This window comes from Pelodiscus sinensis, chromosome 16 (genome assembly GCF_049634645.1).
Source record: "Pelodiscus sinensis isolate JC-2024 chromosome 16, ASM4963464v1, whole genome shotgun sequence".
Classification (NCBI taxonomy): Eukaryota; Metazoa; Chordata; order Testudines; family Trionychidae; genus Pelodiscus; species Pelodiscus sinensis.
In genome coordinates, this window is record NC_134726.1 from 28,567,692 (window position 1) to 28,586,201 (window position 18,510).

The 18,510-nt window shown below is 45.7% G+C and overlaps 1 protein-coding gene across 2 annotated transcripts in view; it reads right to left on the reverse strand.

Moving 5' to 3' along the window:
• Positions 1 to 18,510, reverse strand: part of SNX8 (sorting nexin 8) — a 36,920-nt gene that overhangs the window by 15,226 nt on the left and 3,184 nt on the right. The window contains exons 1-3 of one of the 2 annotated variants that reach the window (XM_075899597.1): positions 9,099 to 9,967; positions 2,708 to 2,889; positions 167 to 284 (exon numbers count right to left, since the gene is read on the reverse strand). In XM_075899597.1, coding sequence (XP_075755712.1) covers positions 167 to 284; positions 2,708 to 2,889; positions 9,099 to 9,330 — 532 coding nt within the window. In that variant the 5' untranslated portion in view covers positions 9,331 to 9,967. Of the gene's footprint in view, positions 1 to 166; positions 285 to 2,707; positions 2,890 to 9,098; positions 9,968 to 18,510 lie in introns of those variants that run through there. The other variant, XM_006112877.4, reaches the window with a different exon arrangement.

The window sequence follows — 18,510 nt, forward strand, 5'->3', positions numbered from 1 at the left end:
TGTTGCTGGGCATCCCCAAGCTCTACACTGCAGTGTCCACATTGCTTTATAAACCGAAGAACACAAATGTGATGGCCTCTTCAAGACAGCTGCATTCTTGACTGTCCTCTCACAAGCACACTCACACCAGAGCCCATCCAGTCACTACAAAGCCCCACATGTTTACCTCCCAGCATTCTCTTCGGTGGAAGTGCAGGCACCATTCGATATGGGAACTTCTGAAGCAGCATCTCATGGAACACCACAAAGTCATTGTATCGCCTGTACACAGAGCACTTGAAGCGCTGCAATAGAGAAAGGCACCACACAACAGTCAGATAGGCCAACAGCAGCATTTCAGTGATTTTCCCGCAGCCAGGGGGAGTTAAAGCTACATGTGGGACTTGAAGAGAGTGGCTGGTACATTTCTTGGATTTGCAGACTACTTGCTTTAAGCTAACAGTTAAAAAAAAAAAACACTCACATGGAACCCTCCAGTCATGTCTCAATTATGCATGCAGATGTCTTAATGTAAGCTGGATAGCTTGCTGGTAGGTTAGGTTTCTTTGGGAACAAGAGCTTCAGCAAAGAGCACATTTCCAAATTTTATATACACAAATATGGGGGCAAAAAGTATTTTATATAGGAAAGGAGAGGTGTCTTCTGTGCATCACTGCAAGGAAGTAGTAGATGTCCCTAAACTTGCTGTGATTCCACATAATTCCTCCACCAACCCAGTGTCTCATCTGCATCACACAAAGGCTTAAAAGGAAAAACACAACTGCAATGAGCAATCATCATTAAGGAGCATTTCAATGCCAGTGTACTCCACTCACAACTTCAGTTCCTGGTAACATCCACCAAACAAGACCTGTTTGCCAGGACAAACAGTTCTCAGCCCTCTAAAACCTGTTTGATCTCTTCTAGTGAGTCATGCAGCAGAATGAGGAAAGAGTGGGAACTGTGGGATTCCTAGAAGAGTGTGAAAGTTTATCATCTTAGTGTCAATATTTTTGCCTGATGTCAGATTTCAGGAATGAACAGTGAGATCACCCAGGTTTTGGGGATTAATTTGGGTCCAAGATGAGTGAGGTAGCACATATAGTAGGGATGTAAAAACTGCCCAAAAGAGTTTACTGGTTAAACTATTTGTTTAACCAGATAACCACTGGCCATGGCAGAAGCTGGTACTTATGGCATATGGTTACCATAACTGGTTAACCATTTAACCTTTAACATCCTTAACATTAAGAGGGACACTTGAGAGGCACACAGGCAAGTCATTTAAAAACCACATTTAGCTGATGGAATAGCATGTTGAAAAGACTAGATGTCATTACATTCATGCACTTTACATTTATATCCTACACTGCTACTACCTATTGCAGAACGATGTGATTTCAGAAATAACAAATGACTGGAACACAATAGATACAGCTCTTAGGCCCTCCTTGTATCTGCTCTGATCTGTTCTTACAGATTTCAGCAGGTGCCAAAGGAACAGTTACTGCCTTTCTATGAAGAATCTCATTACACAGAAAGAACTGTTGGAAGAATCAACAAGGGGTCTGATGACAGCTCAGGGAATTGGAAACTGAAACAAAATACAGGACTATGTAGCACTTTAAAGACTAACAAGATGGTTTATTAGATGATGAGCTTTTGTGGGCCAGACCCACTTCCTCAGATCAAATAGTGGAAGAAAATAGTCACAACCATATATACCAAAGGATACAATTAAAAAAAATGAACACATATGAAAAGGACAAATCACATTTCAGAACAGAAGGGGGATGAAGGGGGGCAGGGAAGGAAGGTAAATGTCTGTGAGCTAATGGTATTAGAGGTGATAATCGGGGAAGCTATCTTTGTAATGGGTAAGGTAGTTGGGGTCTTTGTTCAGCCCCCAGCAGAGAGTGTCAAATTTTAGCATGAATGACAGTTCAGAGGATTCCCTTTCAAGTGCAGATTTGAAAGTCTTCTGGAGTAGGATGCATGTGATTAGGTCGTTGAGACAATGTCCTTTCTGGTTGAAATGGCAAGAAACTGTTTTTTCTTTGGAATTGGTAATGAGATTAGAAGTCTCACATCTGTGATCTGAAAGTAACTCTGGCTAAGGACAATACTGACCGAAAATTGATACAACACTGTCAGACCGTTGCTTCTTTAGTGACCTGGGTGGAGTGAGTTGGTGCTCGCGGGCCAGTTCTTAGGGGACAGATAGCCTCATCAGGAAAAAAAAATAAAGACATAGAAGACATTATTGAGCAGTCTCACAAAGGGAACAAAACTTGAATGGGACATAGAAACTGGACTCTCATCTTACTTCAAAAGTGATCCCTAAAGTCAGGATTGGAGAAAGAAATTGGGAGTGGCGGGGGAGAACCTTCACTGCTGCTGGATGTGCCATACCTACATTAAAATACAGTCTAGCCTTCAAGTGATTTTGGTAATTTCACTCTAGTCCTCAGAGGAGGTCTGTTCACCTTACAAAACAACAGCAGTATTGGTCAGTCCCAGCATTAGAAAAGCAGTGGTTAGGAGTAAGCTGCAGGGGCAAACCTATACAAACAATTCTTGAATTCTTGATTCAAACCAGCATCACCAATACACTGAATAGATTTTAAAAAGTTACCTGGCTTTTGAATACAGGCTGAACAATTTCATGGAAACTCCTGAAAAAACACACTCTCCCACACAGACTGGTGTTCTCCCACTCCCACATTACCTTGCTGGAAACTTCATACTCCACGTGTTTCAGGAAGAGGCCCTTCTTCTCAGGTATAAGCTCCACTTGCACAGTGTCCTTACTCAACAGCTCTTGTAGGGTGTAGGAAAGCAGAAGCGGGTTGGTCTGCATTGGCAGCTGTTCCGGATCCTTTGGCTCAATTACTGGAGGCTTTGCCAAGTCTAAAAGGAGGAAGAAAAAAATTGCTGTTCTTGAAAGAAAAGCTCAGTGAAAGAAGGAACCTTAAAATAACCATCTGCATGTCTTACAGCACCTCGACACCAGTCAGAAAAGCAACCAAGCCACTCCTTCTATGAGACGCTCTGCCCACTTAACTACCTCCCCCACTCTTGGCATACTCCTCACCTCCCTCTCCACAATACTCATGAGCATTGCCTATTATACCTAGTCATGAGGCCAGCTCTGCTTCTCTGTTACAGGCCAGATTTTGTCTGTGAATTCACTATGAGGCCTCCATTTCCTGTCCATGCAGCTCCCACCACAGAAGAATCTGCCAAGCTAAGTGAATACCTCAGCATTCTTGGATCCTGTCTAGAACAAATTGTGGAAGGAAAGAAACTGTGTAGATTAGACTTTAATTTATTACTTTCACATGTCACCAGAAAGAAAGGAGACACTTCACTTGGCAGAACTTCATTTCTATTATAATGTAGTGGGGTAGGTGGGATTAATTAGTCCCATTAATAACTTTAGCACCTTCATGTACTGAAGCTCCAAAGAAGAGAATTCTTTAATTGGACAGCAATCGGGAAAATTTTCATACAGTGAGCTCTGAATAAAAGATTCCAACTTCATGTACAAGGGGTCATGCATCCTAAGTGGTGCAGCTTCTTACAATGAAGTCAAGCATCCCAGCTGTGCAGCTTGGACAGACGGGTCTACAATAATTCTAATCAATATACTATCAGTGAACTACAAATGGCTCTGAAACACAGATAATCTCTCTGTTGATTTGAGGTGGTTCCTTACTAGACAACATTCTGCAGCTGAGCTAAACAGCTGACTTTATTGCATAATTACACATACTATGCAACAAGTACATTCATATAAGTGTTTCATGCGTCTTGGGAAACAGAGATTCCTTTCCTGTTTCCAATCCCACAGCAAAGGGAAGATATAACTATGTTCTCCTAAGCAGGCAGGCACCGGATCACCTGGCTGACCACTGGTGAGCAGAAAAGATCTGGCTGCTTTATGTTTAATAGAGGAGAACACCTCCAGTGACTTCATAGAGGGACTTTGGACAATGGCTTGTTAGCAGGTGACTGTATAAACTAAGATATGGAAAAAAAATTCATTCCTAGAAGGCAGAATAAAAGGCTCTTTTGTCACTTGGAAGCCATGTCCTTATGATAAGATTTTTAATCCTGTTTTCTATAACCCGTCAAAGGAGAAAATTAGTCCATTTGCAATTCCACCAACACACTGCTTCAAGATATAGAGATCAGCCAGTTTGTTCATTTTTCCTAGGATATTGGACTTTTTTAAGTAAAGCAAACCAAATCCAGGACAAGTGACCATACCCCACACGTTTAGTTAGGCATCACATTCAGTTAGGCACCACATTCCTGCTAATATGACTCAAAGAAGCGAGCCTTGAAACCCCAGCATTGCTCAGGATGACATATTACTGTACCTGGCAACCACCTATATAATAGCTTCTAGAATATTTACATGCCAGTAACTTGGAAGAAAATAATGCAACCTGATTTAATGTTAATATGGCTTATTCCTGTATGACACTGCAATGTATCTGTCCCTCCAGCTGTAAAACAGATGCTACAAAGGCTTCTACTGGATTAGGAAAGAGGGAAGGAGCAGTAGAAGACAGTGAGGTCTGGGCAAAGGTACTGAGGCAAAAGGCAGGTTCTCTAATGCAATGGAAGAGTCCTCCCTGATTGCGTCCTTGATAGGGCAGTACTTTGATATTTTACCTTAATAATCAGTGAATCTTGTATCAAAGGCAGTACCCTTTCAGCTTGGCAATGCCATTAAATGCCTTCAGTGAACAGTACCCCACAGAACAAAACATCCCATAATGTTAAAAATCAGTCCACAGTATTTATTCACATTCCTACAACCAGAAAAGTCCCTGCAAAAGATGATTTCTCCTTTCCTAATCCAACACCAAGAGGGATGTTAAATTATTTGGTTGCCTTCTTAGGAGATGTACAATTTGGGGCCATGGCTTCTTTCACAGAGTTGCTGCTCCATCAAGGAGACTAATCACTGGTTAGATCAGCTTCAGAAGCTCTTACCCAGGTCTTTACACCTCTATTTCCACTCCAGCCACACCCTGCAAGCCCTCTGGGTCATCCAAGCTTCCCTCCTAACCACTCCTCAGCAACTTCACCAACTTTGGGCTTCAGGTCTTCTTTCATGTTGCCTCATACACCTGGGGCAGCCTTCTAAAGCATAACGAGATCCCCCTCTCCCCCCCACTATAAAAATGGCTTCTCAATATCCCCCTATTCCCATGAAGCAGTCTAGCAATAGTGACCATACTGGACAGCTTGAGTTTGTTGTTTTGATTGTACCCTCTCATGGGTAAGCTCAGAAGCTCCTGGGAGCAGGAACTGGTTTTTCTCTTTGGCACAGTTCTCCTCGCGCCATACACACAGGCCTCCCAGCACTAGATATACTGGCAGCACCATCTACATAACAACGATGCCAGTGCTTATCCCAATTTACAGACTGAGGAGGCCTGGTGCACAGGACATGTTTTAAGTAATCTGGCTCCAGAGCCAGAATAAACACTAGGGCAGTGGTTCTCAAACTTTGTGGCCCATGGCCCACCCCCTGCTCAACGCAAACCTTGCCAAAGACCACTAGCCAACCACCCATGATAACAAAATGGGGAGAGGAGAAGTTGGGGGAGCAGCGTCTGGCTGGGAGGTAGGGTGCAGGAGCTGGCTGGGAGGGAGGGTGCAGAAGGTGTGGAGTCTGGGCATGAGGAGGATGGGGGACACTTACAGACACCACCCCATTAGCCATAATTCTAGGCAATGGGAGCAGCAGAGAAATCTCCAGCCAAGCAGTTTCCTGCGCTGCCATTCCCCCAGCCAGAGAGTGGGGGGAGCGGCAGTACACAGAGGCACTTCCTTCCCCAGCAAGCTGGATCTGGCCCAAGAAGCTCTCCCCACTGTCGCCCCAAAGCAGGAAACCAGTGGTAGTGCTTCAACCTTGGGGAAGAGGGCATCAGTGCAGGCTCCTCGTGCAGGGGGGAGAGGAGGGCGAACCCACAGCCCACCTGCAAGATAGTTGCGGATAACTAGTGGTCCGCAGACCACACTTGGAGAACCACCACCCTAGGGCAAGGTCTGAAATCCTAAGTGTATTTTCCATTTCTTAGGATGGAGACTGGATGCCTTCCTGGAAGATACCCATTAGCCAAACACAAATAAATACATGGATAAGTGGGTGAAATTTAGTGGCCTGAGATACACAGGAGATTGGACTCGATTATCTAATGGTCCTTTCTAACCATAAAAATCTGTAAATGTACAAAGCCACGCAACTGAATATCCCATTGTAGAGAGGGCTTATTTTATCCTTGCCCTGTCCCTGAACCCAATTCCCTGAGAGAACCTGTTCCCACCTTAAGGTTATTTAAGAACTTTTTTCATGTGTAGATTCATCACTATTCAAGCACCTCACATAGAACTTCATCGTTCTGTGTGCTGTCATATGACATTCTTCAGAGGAAAAATGATAGGAAAACAAACTTATAAACGGGGATTGGTTAAAATTTAACCCATCCATTTCATGAGAGGACATTCATGTAAAACTCCTAATGCAAATGTTCACACACACCTCATATCACCCTGCTTGCCTACATACAAAATAAAGTCGAAATTCCACAGCAAGACACTTGCATTACTCCAAATGTTCAGCAAGAAAAGGCAATATTTAGAAACAGATAGGAGGGGAAAGATGGGCATCCAAAATTTGAGGAGGGCCATGGGAGAAAAGAACCTGCAGGAGGAATCCTGAATTCCCCAACATTTCGCTATTATCCTTGGAACACTGGCATAAATCTAGACAGATTAACGTTCAGAGCAACTTTATAACAAGTATTCAGCCTTCAAAATAGGGATGTAAAATCCAAGTTAATCAGCTAACCAGTTACGCGGGATACCACTACTTCCCCTCTCAGACATGGAGGGCAGCCAGCTTCTTTTCATGGCCCCTGCTTCTGCTCCCAGTCTCCACATCCCCATATGGCTTCAGCTCCTGAACCCTGCAGTGCTGGAGCAGCCCTCCACCTGCGGTGGGTTGCTCGCAGGTACCGGTTAATCGGCACCCAGGACACATTACTCGGTAAGAATGATGCTTACCAGGCAACTGGTTAACCAGTTACCTGTTCACATCCCTACTCCAAAGGATTAAAAATGTAACTGGTCCTTAGATTCCTCATGGAGTTTAAAACTCACACTGCACACTAAGACAAAATGCAGAATGAAACCAAGGCATGTGTTGCCCATCACAATTTTAGGCATGCCACTCCTAAAATCTGCAATATTATGCCTGCCTTCATCTTAATCACCTGCTTAGTCTCTTAGTCCCCTGCCTAACACCCACCTCCTCAATGAATTCCTTCTCATCAATAATCCCCATGCTGTCTCTCCTGAAATTTGTGTAGCTTATTGAAATTTCAAGAATGGCAAAGCACCATGTAAATCAGGGGTGGGGAATCTAAGGCCCAGGGATCAGTTTCAGCCCCTGGCTTGCCTGGATCCAGCCCCCGAGGCTCAGGCTTCCCCCACCCCACCAGTCCCATGCCACTCTCCACAATTCCCCCCATGGAGTGGGAGCACTAGCACCAGCTCCTTGCTGTGGGAGAAGGAGCCCCGAGTCTTGCGGGCTGGAGTCAGATAAGCCAGAGCTGGATCCAATCCACAGGTGCTGCCTGGAAGAGAACAGAAGCAGCTCCACGTGCTGCCATGCCACCTCCCCCTGGCTGATGCTGCGAGCACAGGTTTTCTTGCTACGCTACATCAATTTTTATGCGTATGTGCACACTGACTTGAAGAAGAAGATTTGTCTAGTAGTTAAAGCACAAGACATAGAATCAAAGAGCAGGAGTTTTATTCCTAGGCAAGATCTGCAAAGTCAAACTCTCCAAACTTTTTTTAAACCATCTGTAAAATGGAGATAACAAACTAACAACTCCCCACCTCACCAATGTGTTTTCAGACTGAATTAGTTATGGTTCTAAAAGGGCTCAGGAATCCTCAAATGGAAGCTGCCAGAGAAGTATTTATTACATTAGCAATAGCAGATTTCCTAAAATAAGACAAAAAAATGTTCTGGAAGCAACAAAGCTAACCCTTCAGGAAAGGAAGCTGAAATTTCCTCATCATTATCACAGGTCAGAGCCTGAGGGAGAAGAGGTGCTTTCATATCTCAAAAGTGGGACGTCAGAGCTGCATATTTATGTATGGGAAAACCTCAGATTTCCCCTTGGTAAAAAGCAAATATTTCACTCACACTTCAGAGCCAGGAGCATTGAAACAATAACATAACTATCATTCATCAGCATTTCCCTTCCCCTTAGCCCTTCCACAAAAAAACCCTCAGAAATTACAGATTAATCATCTATGTATTGTATCAGTTAACCCTCTCTCTCTCCCTCCCTTTCCTTGCCCATAACAACCTTCCTTGGACATCTGTTTCCCACCCCCACCCAACTGAAAATTCAATGTGTTTTCCCTCCCCATATCTTATGTTGAAAGATCTTGCATAGTTTGAAATCTCAAAGAGAAAACAGTAACTGCAAAAGTGTTGTAAGGAAGCTCCTTCCCTCATCAAGGGGCATAGCATGCTTTTGATACTCAACTGTTGAGTTTTTCCATTTTAAAATCACCTATAAATTCATCTCATCTCCCTGGAAAAAATCCAGGAGAATCCAGCACACCATGTCCAGTAGAATCTTCTATTTACTACAGAAGTCTGTCTTTAACACGAAAGAGAAGGCATGCTTCTGACTAGGTTAAAAGTAACCTATGTATTATGTTTCCTGTGGAGAGGCACGGTGTCGACGCGGCCCTCCCAAGGGCCATGCAGGGTCCTCCACCCGGCCCCTCCGCTTTCCCTCACCCGAGGTCTCTTCCTCTTTGTGCTCCCCGATCACCCAGGAGCCCTGCCCCGAGTCTGGCAGGGTCGGTCCGCGCTCAGTTGAGTGTGAGTGGCGTCCGCATCAGCGCGGGGAGGTGGGGGGCTTGGGCCTGCCCTCACTCTGAGCCCCGACCCAGGGCCCTAAGGTCTGGGGGGATACACTGACCCCCTCAGTCCTGGTTGGTGGGGGAGGGAGTCCCCTAAACACACCAACCCCCCGGGTTCCAACACCCTGCCGTGGGTCACTTCCTACCTCCCTCGCCACGCCGCCGTGACGACTTGGTCCCGAGGATCTGCGCAGATGGGGTCCGAGGTGCCTCTGTCTGTGCGCCCTCCCTCCGGCTGTGCGTCTTCTTCCTTCCTGCTCTGGCGGTGGCGCTCCTTTTAAGCGTCCCGCCGCAAGGACGTCCTCCGTAGCGGGGTGGGGACGCCCCCTCCGCTGGGGATAGTTGCCCCACCAGGGTGCCTGCACCGGTCGGCGCCATGGGGCAGTGTCAGCGCCCCGGCGTTCCTGCCCGGCCGGGGCCACGGCGGCGTGGCCAGGTGCAGCTGGTCGGGTCCCCTGCTTGGCCCCGCCTGCGGCAGAACAAGCCGCGCAGGGCAGGAGCCGGAGCGGAGCCGCTGCTTCTCCCCAGCATGCGAGGGACGGCGCCCGGTTAGTGCGGGGCGCAGGGGCTGCCCCGTCACATTTCCCTTCAGCTGTAATTTCTGTTAGCAGAGGGCTTGTAAATTATGATATCTGTGCCCCTCCCTTTTCTTCAAAATGCAGCTGCATGCAACCTCTGCCACACACCTGTCCTGCCACACACCCAAAAAGGCCACCTGTTCAATTACATCTACAGGTTGTAACACTTTAGTTTAGCACTCTCTGGTCCGGCAACTTCCATGATCTGGCATGATTTTCATTTGGTGGATGTCCACTTAGCATGGGTGTGGCCACGTTTCCCTAGAGTCCTGGCTCTCAGTGTTCTGTGCTGTTAGTTAGCTCTAATTTACCCCAAGGCTATGTCTACACTGCAGGCTTTTGGCAAAATCTTGCCGGGTGTCTACGCTGCATGCGTGTTCTTGCGCAAATAAATTTACAGTACAGCATCGGAAAACAGGGCTTCTTCTGGAAGAGTTATTCCTCTCCCCACGAGGAATAAGCCCTCTTGTGCAAGAGCTCTTCCACAAGAAGGCAGTGTAGACAGGCAACATGATTTTCTTGCGCAAGAAGCCCCTATGGTTAAAATGGCCATCAGAGCTTTCTTACGCAAGAGAGCGTCCACACTGCCATGGATTCTCTTGCGCAAAAGCATATGCAGTGTGGACATGCTCTTGTGGAAGACCTCTTGCACAAGAACTCTTTCACAAAACAGTTCTTGTGCAAGAAGCCTGTAGTGTAGACGTGGCCCAAATGTCCTCTAAGAGCCCATTTAGCAGTGGAAATTTTGGTAATGCCACTAGACAATATTGACTCCTGGTGCTGAACCACAATCAGGTTCTGAGGGAGCTGGATGAAAGGGCTGCGTCTAGACCGGCATGATTTTCCGTAAATGCTTTTAAAGGAAAAGTTTTCCGTTAAAAGTGTTTGCGGAAAAGAGCGTCTAGATTGGCACGGACGCTTTTCTGCAAAAGCAGTTTTTGCGGAAAAGCATCAGTGCCAATCTAGACGCGCTTTTGCGCAAAAAAGCCCCGATCGCCATTTTAGCCATCGGGGCTTTTTTTCGCAAAACAGTACTGTGCTGTCTACACTGGCCCTCTTGCGCAAATGATTTGCGCAAGAGGGCTTTTGCCCAAAAGGGAGCAGCATAGTATTTCCGCAAGAAGCACTGATTTCTTACAGTAGGAAATCAGTGTTCTTGCGGAAATTCAAGCAGCCAGTGTAGACAGCTGGCAAGTTTTTCTGCAAAAGCAGCTGATTTTGTGGAAAAACTTGCCAGTCTAGACACAGCCAAGAGGTTCAACCTGTACTATATATTTGAGGGAGTTTTTCAGCGTGTCTGTTCAAGAATTCCTCCTAAATGGTAAGAGCTAGGACCACAAAATTTGGTATGCAACTTCCTCTTATCTTAAACTTAAAGCAAAGAGAGGGTTGTGCCAAGAAAATGGGATGTGCTTGGAATAGGATTGCTTCTCATAAAACCATACAGAAAAGAGACAGAATCACCAGGCAGATGAAAGGGGCTGTCTGTGTGCCCTCTGGTCCCTCTGGGACTGCCTCAGCCCTGAGCCTCCCACCCCCAAGGTGCCCTTTAGGCAGACTGGGGCGGGGGGAGGGTGTTGTAGCTTGCCTCCCCACTCCACCCCCCGTTTGTATGGGAACATGTCTGGTTGTTTCTCTTCATCAGAGAGCGAGGGGAAAGTGCACAATTTGCTGCATTCCTCACTCTGGCTACGAAGCACAGGGGGCAGACAAACCTGGACCTGCCCCAGCTGGGGGGCATGCACCTCTCCCCTGGCTGTGCCGGCTGAATTTTATTAATAAAATAATGACATTAGCATTTCTATGAAACCTTTCAGTCACAGGGTACATCTACACTGTGGGGTTTTAATGGGATAAACTCAGTATCCTGGAAAAACTCCGCCACATCCAAGGAACACATTTGCTCTTCCGCTTTCTTTTGCAGAAAAGCAAACGCGCTCTTTTGCGGAACCCTATATACCTCGTTCTATGAGGAATAAGGGCTCCTCCAAAAGTGGAAGCTTTTCCGCCATTTGGCCCCATCTAGATGAGGCCAAATGGCAGAAAAGTCTCTTGGAAAAGCGATCGGAAAAAGCTACAGTGTAGACCTAGCCACAGACTTTAAAATGTTTCACAAAGAAGGATAAGTACCATTATCCCCATTTTACAGGAGGGAAACCTGTGGTCAAATTACATCATTTGTCCAATGTCAGACAGGGATTTTTTTATCAGAACACAGAATTGATCGCGAGTCTCAGCCCCGTGCGCTGTCCACTCAATTATTCTGTATTTTTCCTCCAAATGATTTTCCAAGTCTTGGTAATATGAGTCGTCCTTATAGTGAACACAGAGCACATTCCATCCACAAGCAAGGCAAAAAGATCATAGTCCCAGTGTGTAGTGACAGAAATAAAATAATAATAGAGATATAGTTACAAATTGGAGAAATAGCAGGATTACAGGAACGAATCCATTGAGGAATATTCTAATGGACTACAGAGAGAGCAGAATCATGGCCAATGCAGACTTTGGTCCTCAATTCCAGATCAGTAAACTGTTTCTCTTAACATATGGATGTGACAAAAGATAAAATGAAAGTAAACAGTTGTAGCCAGACAGGAACCCCTCTGTAACATCCATCTTTGCTTGCCTGGAGCATGCAGGGCACACAGAGCAGTAAAAGCCTTGAACAGAAGGCCTGGATATGCAGGCTGCTGTAACCCTGAATGGCTGTAAACAGAGATATGCCAATTGCTGACCTAGAGGCTGCCAAGAAGTGCCCTTGACTGAAACCCATATTGATACGAACACACAGCCGTCCGCAGGGAGAAGAATCTTTCGCCCAGTAAAAAAAATGTCCAGTACTCACAATTTAGTTCTCTCTTGCAAGTGTAAATTAAGTTGAAACTTGCTTGTAAGAACTGGCGCCACAAAAACGGACCAGTACAATTTGGCATCTTAGATAAGAACGAGGACACGGGCCCCTATGGGTATAAAGATGGGTCCAGCAGCACACTCACTCAGAGTGTCAATCTACCATCTATCTGCTGGTTGGGTTAGGTGATTGGCCTCCCGAGGTTCTATGGGGATGCCCACCTCGTATTCGTCTTTCCTAGGAATTGAGGGACCAGCCCTGGCTTGACCCGCTGGAGTCGAGAGGCACAGAAGGGGGTAAAAATTGTACCTGGATGTGTCCTTTGTTTTAAGTGTACACATAGACTTAGAGCTCTTTAAAGATTAAGCTGTTACTTGGTACCATTATTTCTATTTTCTATCTTTATTTTCTTTGTAACCATTTTTAAGATCTATATTTGCTAGCAGTTAGAAATAGAGCAATAGCCATTGTAACCATATGATTTATAAGCTTCTTTAATAAACCTGTAACTGTTTAAACTTTAACCTGACTCCTTCGGTTGCTGTAACAGAACCACGCACAATTTAAAAGAACTTCAGCTGGTCATAAGGGACAGATATAGGAAGAGCTGGGACATTTGGATCGTGTCGCTTCCAGAGGACAGATCCGTTGGGGCATCTCTCAGTCTTCCCTAGGCTGCCCGCTGTGAAGGGATCCTGTATGCTAGCAGTTAAAATCTGAGATGTAATAAGCTCTTCCTATAAACTCTGGGGCGTCTGTCAGCCTGTTGGCTGCCCGCCACGACGGGACCCCGGTCCTAGCGGTAAAAGACATGGACATTAAACTCCTCGGGGCACCCGTCAGTCTCTCCTAGACTGCCCACTGTGACGGGGCCTTGTGTCCCAGCAGTTAAAGACTCAGGTGTAACACACACACACACACACACACACACACACACACACACACACACACACACACACACACTGCCCTAACCATTGGCTGACAACAGGAAATAACTCAAACCTTAGCCCCTTTAACTCAAAAGATAACCTGATCTTAATGACTAGGCATGTAACTGCTGTCCAAAAGGCTTTCCTGTTTGAAGATGGCTTTCAGGAAGTCACCAGCTACAACTTTTCTAGAATCCGCTGGCAAGATGTAACATCATTTAGAATTCCTCAAGGAATGTACCTAAGTTAGAAATGGTCACGTTTCTGCAGTCCACCGTTGCTGTTTACTCAGGCCTCGAGAACCCAATCCAAAGGAAACAACTATCCTGCTTTGCTATAATTTCTTTCCTCCTTTGCATATGAAGCACCTAGATGACTTACCTTGCATTACCCAGGACCAGCCCAAGAGCCGGGGGAAGAGAGAAGGATCACACAGAGCTCCCGCCAGAAGAGATGTTAAATTTAGATTAACGAACTAATCAAATAGTCGATGGGATTTCCATCGACTATTTGATTAGTCGATAAGGGCACCTCCACCTTTGAACTGTAACCGGAGCCCTGACAGAAGAACCTGCTGGCCCTGAGCTCTGCTTTTCAAATGTACAAGAGCCCTGCCCAGGCTCTTGTACATTTCAAAGGCTCAGGTTTCGCAGGGACCTCCCTGTGGGGCTTTTTTTTTGAAATGTACAAAAGCCCCACTGAGGCTCTTGTACATTTCAAAAGCAGAATCACAGCAGAACCGGCGACACCGTTTCCTACTGTGACTCTACTTCCTCTGCCCCCTGCAGAGATGATGATAGGGGAACTGGCTTTTAAGCTTGCTCCCCCCAGCACTGGCTCCTGCTCCCCCACCTCTTGCTGTGTCTTTCTGTTAGAGGCAGCAATGGGGGAAGTGACTAGTCACATCACTAGTCACTTACATCCCTACCAGCTAGCACTCCCCCGGCCCAGCCTGGGGGAGGGAGCCCAGCCCAGAGGGGGAGACCCAATGCTGGGGGAGAGGGGAGAAGGCATGCAGGCCTCCCACCACCATTCCCCGGGCTCAGGCAAAGAGCAAAGGGAAGGAACAGTGCAAGATTGCAGCTGGCATCTCCCCAGGCCTGTGTTGGGGTGCACAGGCCTGCAGCCAGCACTCCCTAGGCCCCAAGGAGGAACATGCAGGCTCCAGGCTCCCCACCAGCATTCCCCAAGCTTGTGCCCTGGGTCGGGGAAGAGATGCAAAGGCTGGGCAGCCTGGCATTGCTTGCGGGGGGGGGGCAGCAGTGGGTCCAGAGGGGAGGGGCCAAGCTGTGTTGGGTCCACAGGGGAGGAGCATGGGAAAGCCACTTACATGGCTGGGTGGCAGGCAAGATAGCAAGCCCTGTCCCCATCTGGCCACTCCCTTGGTGGTGTGGCTATCACCAGTGGTCACCTGCAGTATAGCTGTCCCATGCACTCATTGCCCCCAGTAGTGACTGTGAGTATCACATCTCTCCTCTCTCTGACCTCTCCCTTTTCATGTTATAGAAACCAATTAAATTCCAGGCACATCCCATAGTCCTGACACAACCAAACCCTGATCTGGCTTTAAGTTAGGATAAGAGGAACCTGCATTCCAAATCCTGTGGTCCCATTTAGGCAAAAGATCAGTTTGGCGACAACACCAACTAAAACAATCTCTGATACCCCTTCCAAATATTACTGAAAAGTAGAATACCCAGTCTGTGTGTTTGCAAGAACTGAAAGCTTGGGGGGGGGGGGGGGGGGGAGACAGAAGAGGAGGAAGATTGTATATTCCACTTGCCTGCAATTGGTACAATTCTCTCCTCTCTGGAGCACAAGGTCTGCACACAGTTAAAGATTTACCACTACAGAAAAATAAACATCTGGACTTAGCAGTGCACTTGGCTTTCAGGACAAGCCATAATAATCATCAGCTCCAAAAAATCTGCAGTACAGGCATAAAGAACCAAAAAGAACCAAAAATGTAACTGACTAGTGCCAACTATTTTCTGAAAGAGTAACTTGCATCAATCATGTAAGTTACTTTTTAACCTTCTATAAATAGATTATGTTAAAAAGAACCTTTCATTCTAAGGACAGAGAAAGGCAAACGGATTACTAGTCCACCTGTCCCTCTACAAAAAATCCATCAACAGCCTATCTGAAGGCTCACTCTTATATAGAAGAGATGTCTTTGGCCTTCCTAGAGAATACACAGTCAAACTATGATGGTTTACAGAAGAGGAGCTCAACCATATCAGACGAAACAAGGACCATCAAACCCCAATGAACTAGGAGGAGGTGTCCTGTGACACCTTAAAGATTAACAGATTTATTTGGGCACAAACTTTCATAGGCAAAAACCAACTTCATCAGATGCATCTGATGAAGTGGGATTTTGCCCATGATGCATCTGACGAAGTAGTTTTTTGCCCATAAGAGCATATGCCCAAATAAATCTGTTAGTCTTTTAAGGTGCCACAGGAATCCTTATTGTTTTGCAGATACAGTATAACACGGCTATTCCTTGATACTTAAAACCAAATAAGAATTCACTCCCACAGTTTACAATACAATATTTGTCAGAGGAAACCAAATGAAGATGAACAGGACATTCAGTCACAGAAGTACTATTTACACAACAGAAAATCAGATTAGAAACAGCCTATGCCAAGACACGGTCACTGTGTCACCAACTGAAAGCCTCCAAAAGCAGCCAGATCGGAATTTTTCACAATGTACACAACTTGCTATGGAAAGCCATCTCACAAAGACAATTGTTCTAATCTCTTACACAGGTCTTCAGCACCAACATCCCAGAGTTATTTTACAAATAAAACCAAGGAGAGGACATGCAGTTATCTGTAGGGTTAACCAAAGATCACATACAGCTCATGCTGGATGCACTAACTTCTTTTGTTAACCCTACTTTTGTGTGTTTCCAAAGGGACACATAACACTGACCACAGAACAATTAGTGACCAGTTGTGTGAAGCTGCTTTAATTAACTGTCTCCCTCTTTTCTCCTTCAAAGAGAAAATTGACAGAAAAGTGTCCTTCTGCAATGGATACCTGATTAATAGCCAATAGATGTCGGATTAATATCAGATAGAGCCCTACCAAATTCAAGGCCGTGAAAAATACACCACAGACCACAAAATCTGGTCTCCCACTCTGCAATCTGTTTTTGTGTGTGCTTTTACACTACTATACAGATTTCACCAGACCAAATCAGTTTCTCAAATTGAGGGTATTGACTCAAAAGGGAGCTGCCAGGAGGGCAGGGGGATGTTTGCAATGTTATTTTAGTGGAGGGTGTCACTGTACCCTTACTTCTGCACTGCTACTTCAGAGCTGGGTAGCCAGACAGTGGCAGCTGCTAATTGAGGGCCTGGCTCTGCTTGGTAGCAGTGCTTAAGTAAGGGTATAAATACCATGCCATCCTTACTTATGCGCTGCTGCTGGCAGCAGCTCTGTCTTCAGAGCTGGGATCCTGGCCAGCAGCTGCCATTATCTAACTGCCCTGTTCTGAAGGCATTATTATCAACAGCAACAGCACAGCAGTAAGAGTAGCACTATCACAACTCTCCCCACAATAACTTTGCAACACCCCACCTCCCAGACACACAAAACTCCTTTTTGAGGCAATTACAAACACCACAAATTTCGTCTATTTAAATCTGAAATTTCTATGTTAAAATCCTAGGACTACAAAATTGACCAAAATGGCCCTGAATTTGGTGAAGACCTACCAAGAGATGATTTTCAGGAGGCCTTTCAGAAAGATGGAGATGACAATACAGCTGTCCCTCCCCCCTTCCATCTTTAACTATCAGGAGTCTAGTAAATTTAAAAAGCATATTTTAAAAACAAATAAATAAGCCACATAAGAAGCTCCCTCCCTTTTTCCTTGTATAACCAACACTGAAGGAACGTGCTGCCATTTTCATTCAAAACATCATAATCAATGAAAGTGTTTCACTGTCTGCTAGACCAGGGGTTTTCAAACTTTTGTTCTCATGACCCAGTTGAAGAAAATTGTGGATGCCCATGACCCAACATAATTTGACTAGAGTTTAAGCTTCAGGGTGGAGCTGAGGATGAGAGCTTTGGGATGTAGGAGAGACCTCTGGCTTTGAAGAGGCTCAGAGATGGGGCAAGCTTATCTTGAGCAGCTTCCAGTCAGCAGTGCAGTGAGGGTGCTAAGGCAGGCTTCCTGCCTCTCCTGGCACCGCAGACCATGTTGCACCCAAGAAGCAGCCAGCAACAGGATCGCAGACAACAGCAGAGCCTTGTGCACTCTCTCCCTCCCTCTTTACCCTGGAACCAGGCCTGCCGCCAGCCGCTTCTAGGGCACAGTGCAATCTGCGATACCAAGACAGGCAGATAGCTTGCCTTAGCACCCCCACTGGTCACCTGATCCCCCTGCACCAATGAAACACAGTGCCTGATATTCCACGACCCAGTACTGGGTCGTGATCCATTGTCTGAAAACCAGTGTGGTAGACCAGTGGTCCTCAACCTTTTTTATACCATGGACCAGCAAACTCATTAAAAAACCTTTGGCAGACCAGCACTGAAATATTTGCATAGTTATGGTAATTTATTTATTTGCATATTCATTAGGACAATTTTAGCCTATGGTATATTAGGCAAATCAAAGGAGGGGGGACATGATGGTTAGCCAGAATTTGAAAAAGTGCTGCACACACACATTTAAAAAAAACAATAAAATATTTGTTAATACTTGTTAAAGTGCATTCTCCAGCAGGGGCGGATGAGAGTTTTGCGGGGCCCAGGGCAGCACAATTTCTCCGGGCCCCCCTTTGGAGAAAAAAAATAGAAAAAAGGCATCAAATGCACACATCGAAGGCTATTTTCCTATTAAATGTGAATTGGGTAAATTTGATAGAAACTTAATTTCGTTAGATAATTTTTATTCTAATTATATTGTAATTCATTTTTAAACAAAATTCTGCAGTAATGAAAAGGGGAGGGATATCCAAATGTTGAGCAAAAAAAGTGCCCTCCCCCCCCAAAAAAAATCATGGCACCTTTAAATCTCACACTCTCCATCCCCATCAGACATGGCAGGGCAAGAACGTCCCAAGTGGCTTTCCAGCTGAGAAAAACTGAAAATACCAGACATTTTACTGGTCCGGTATTTTCTGGGTTTTTTTTACCTGCCAGAAGCCACAAATACTGGACTGTCAAG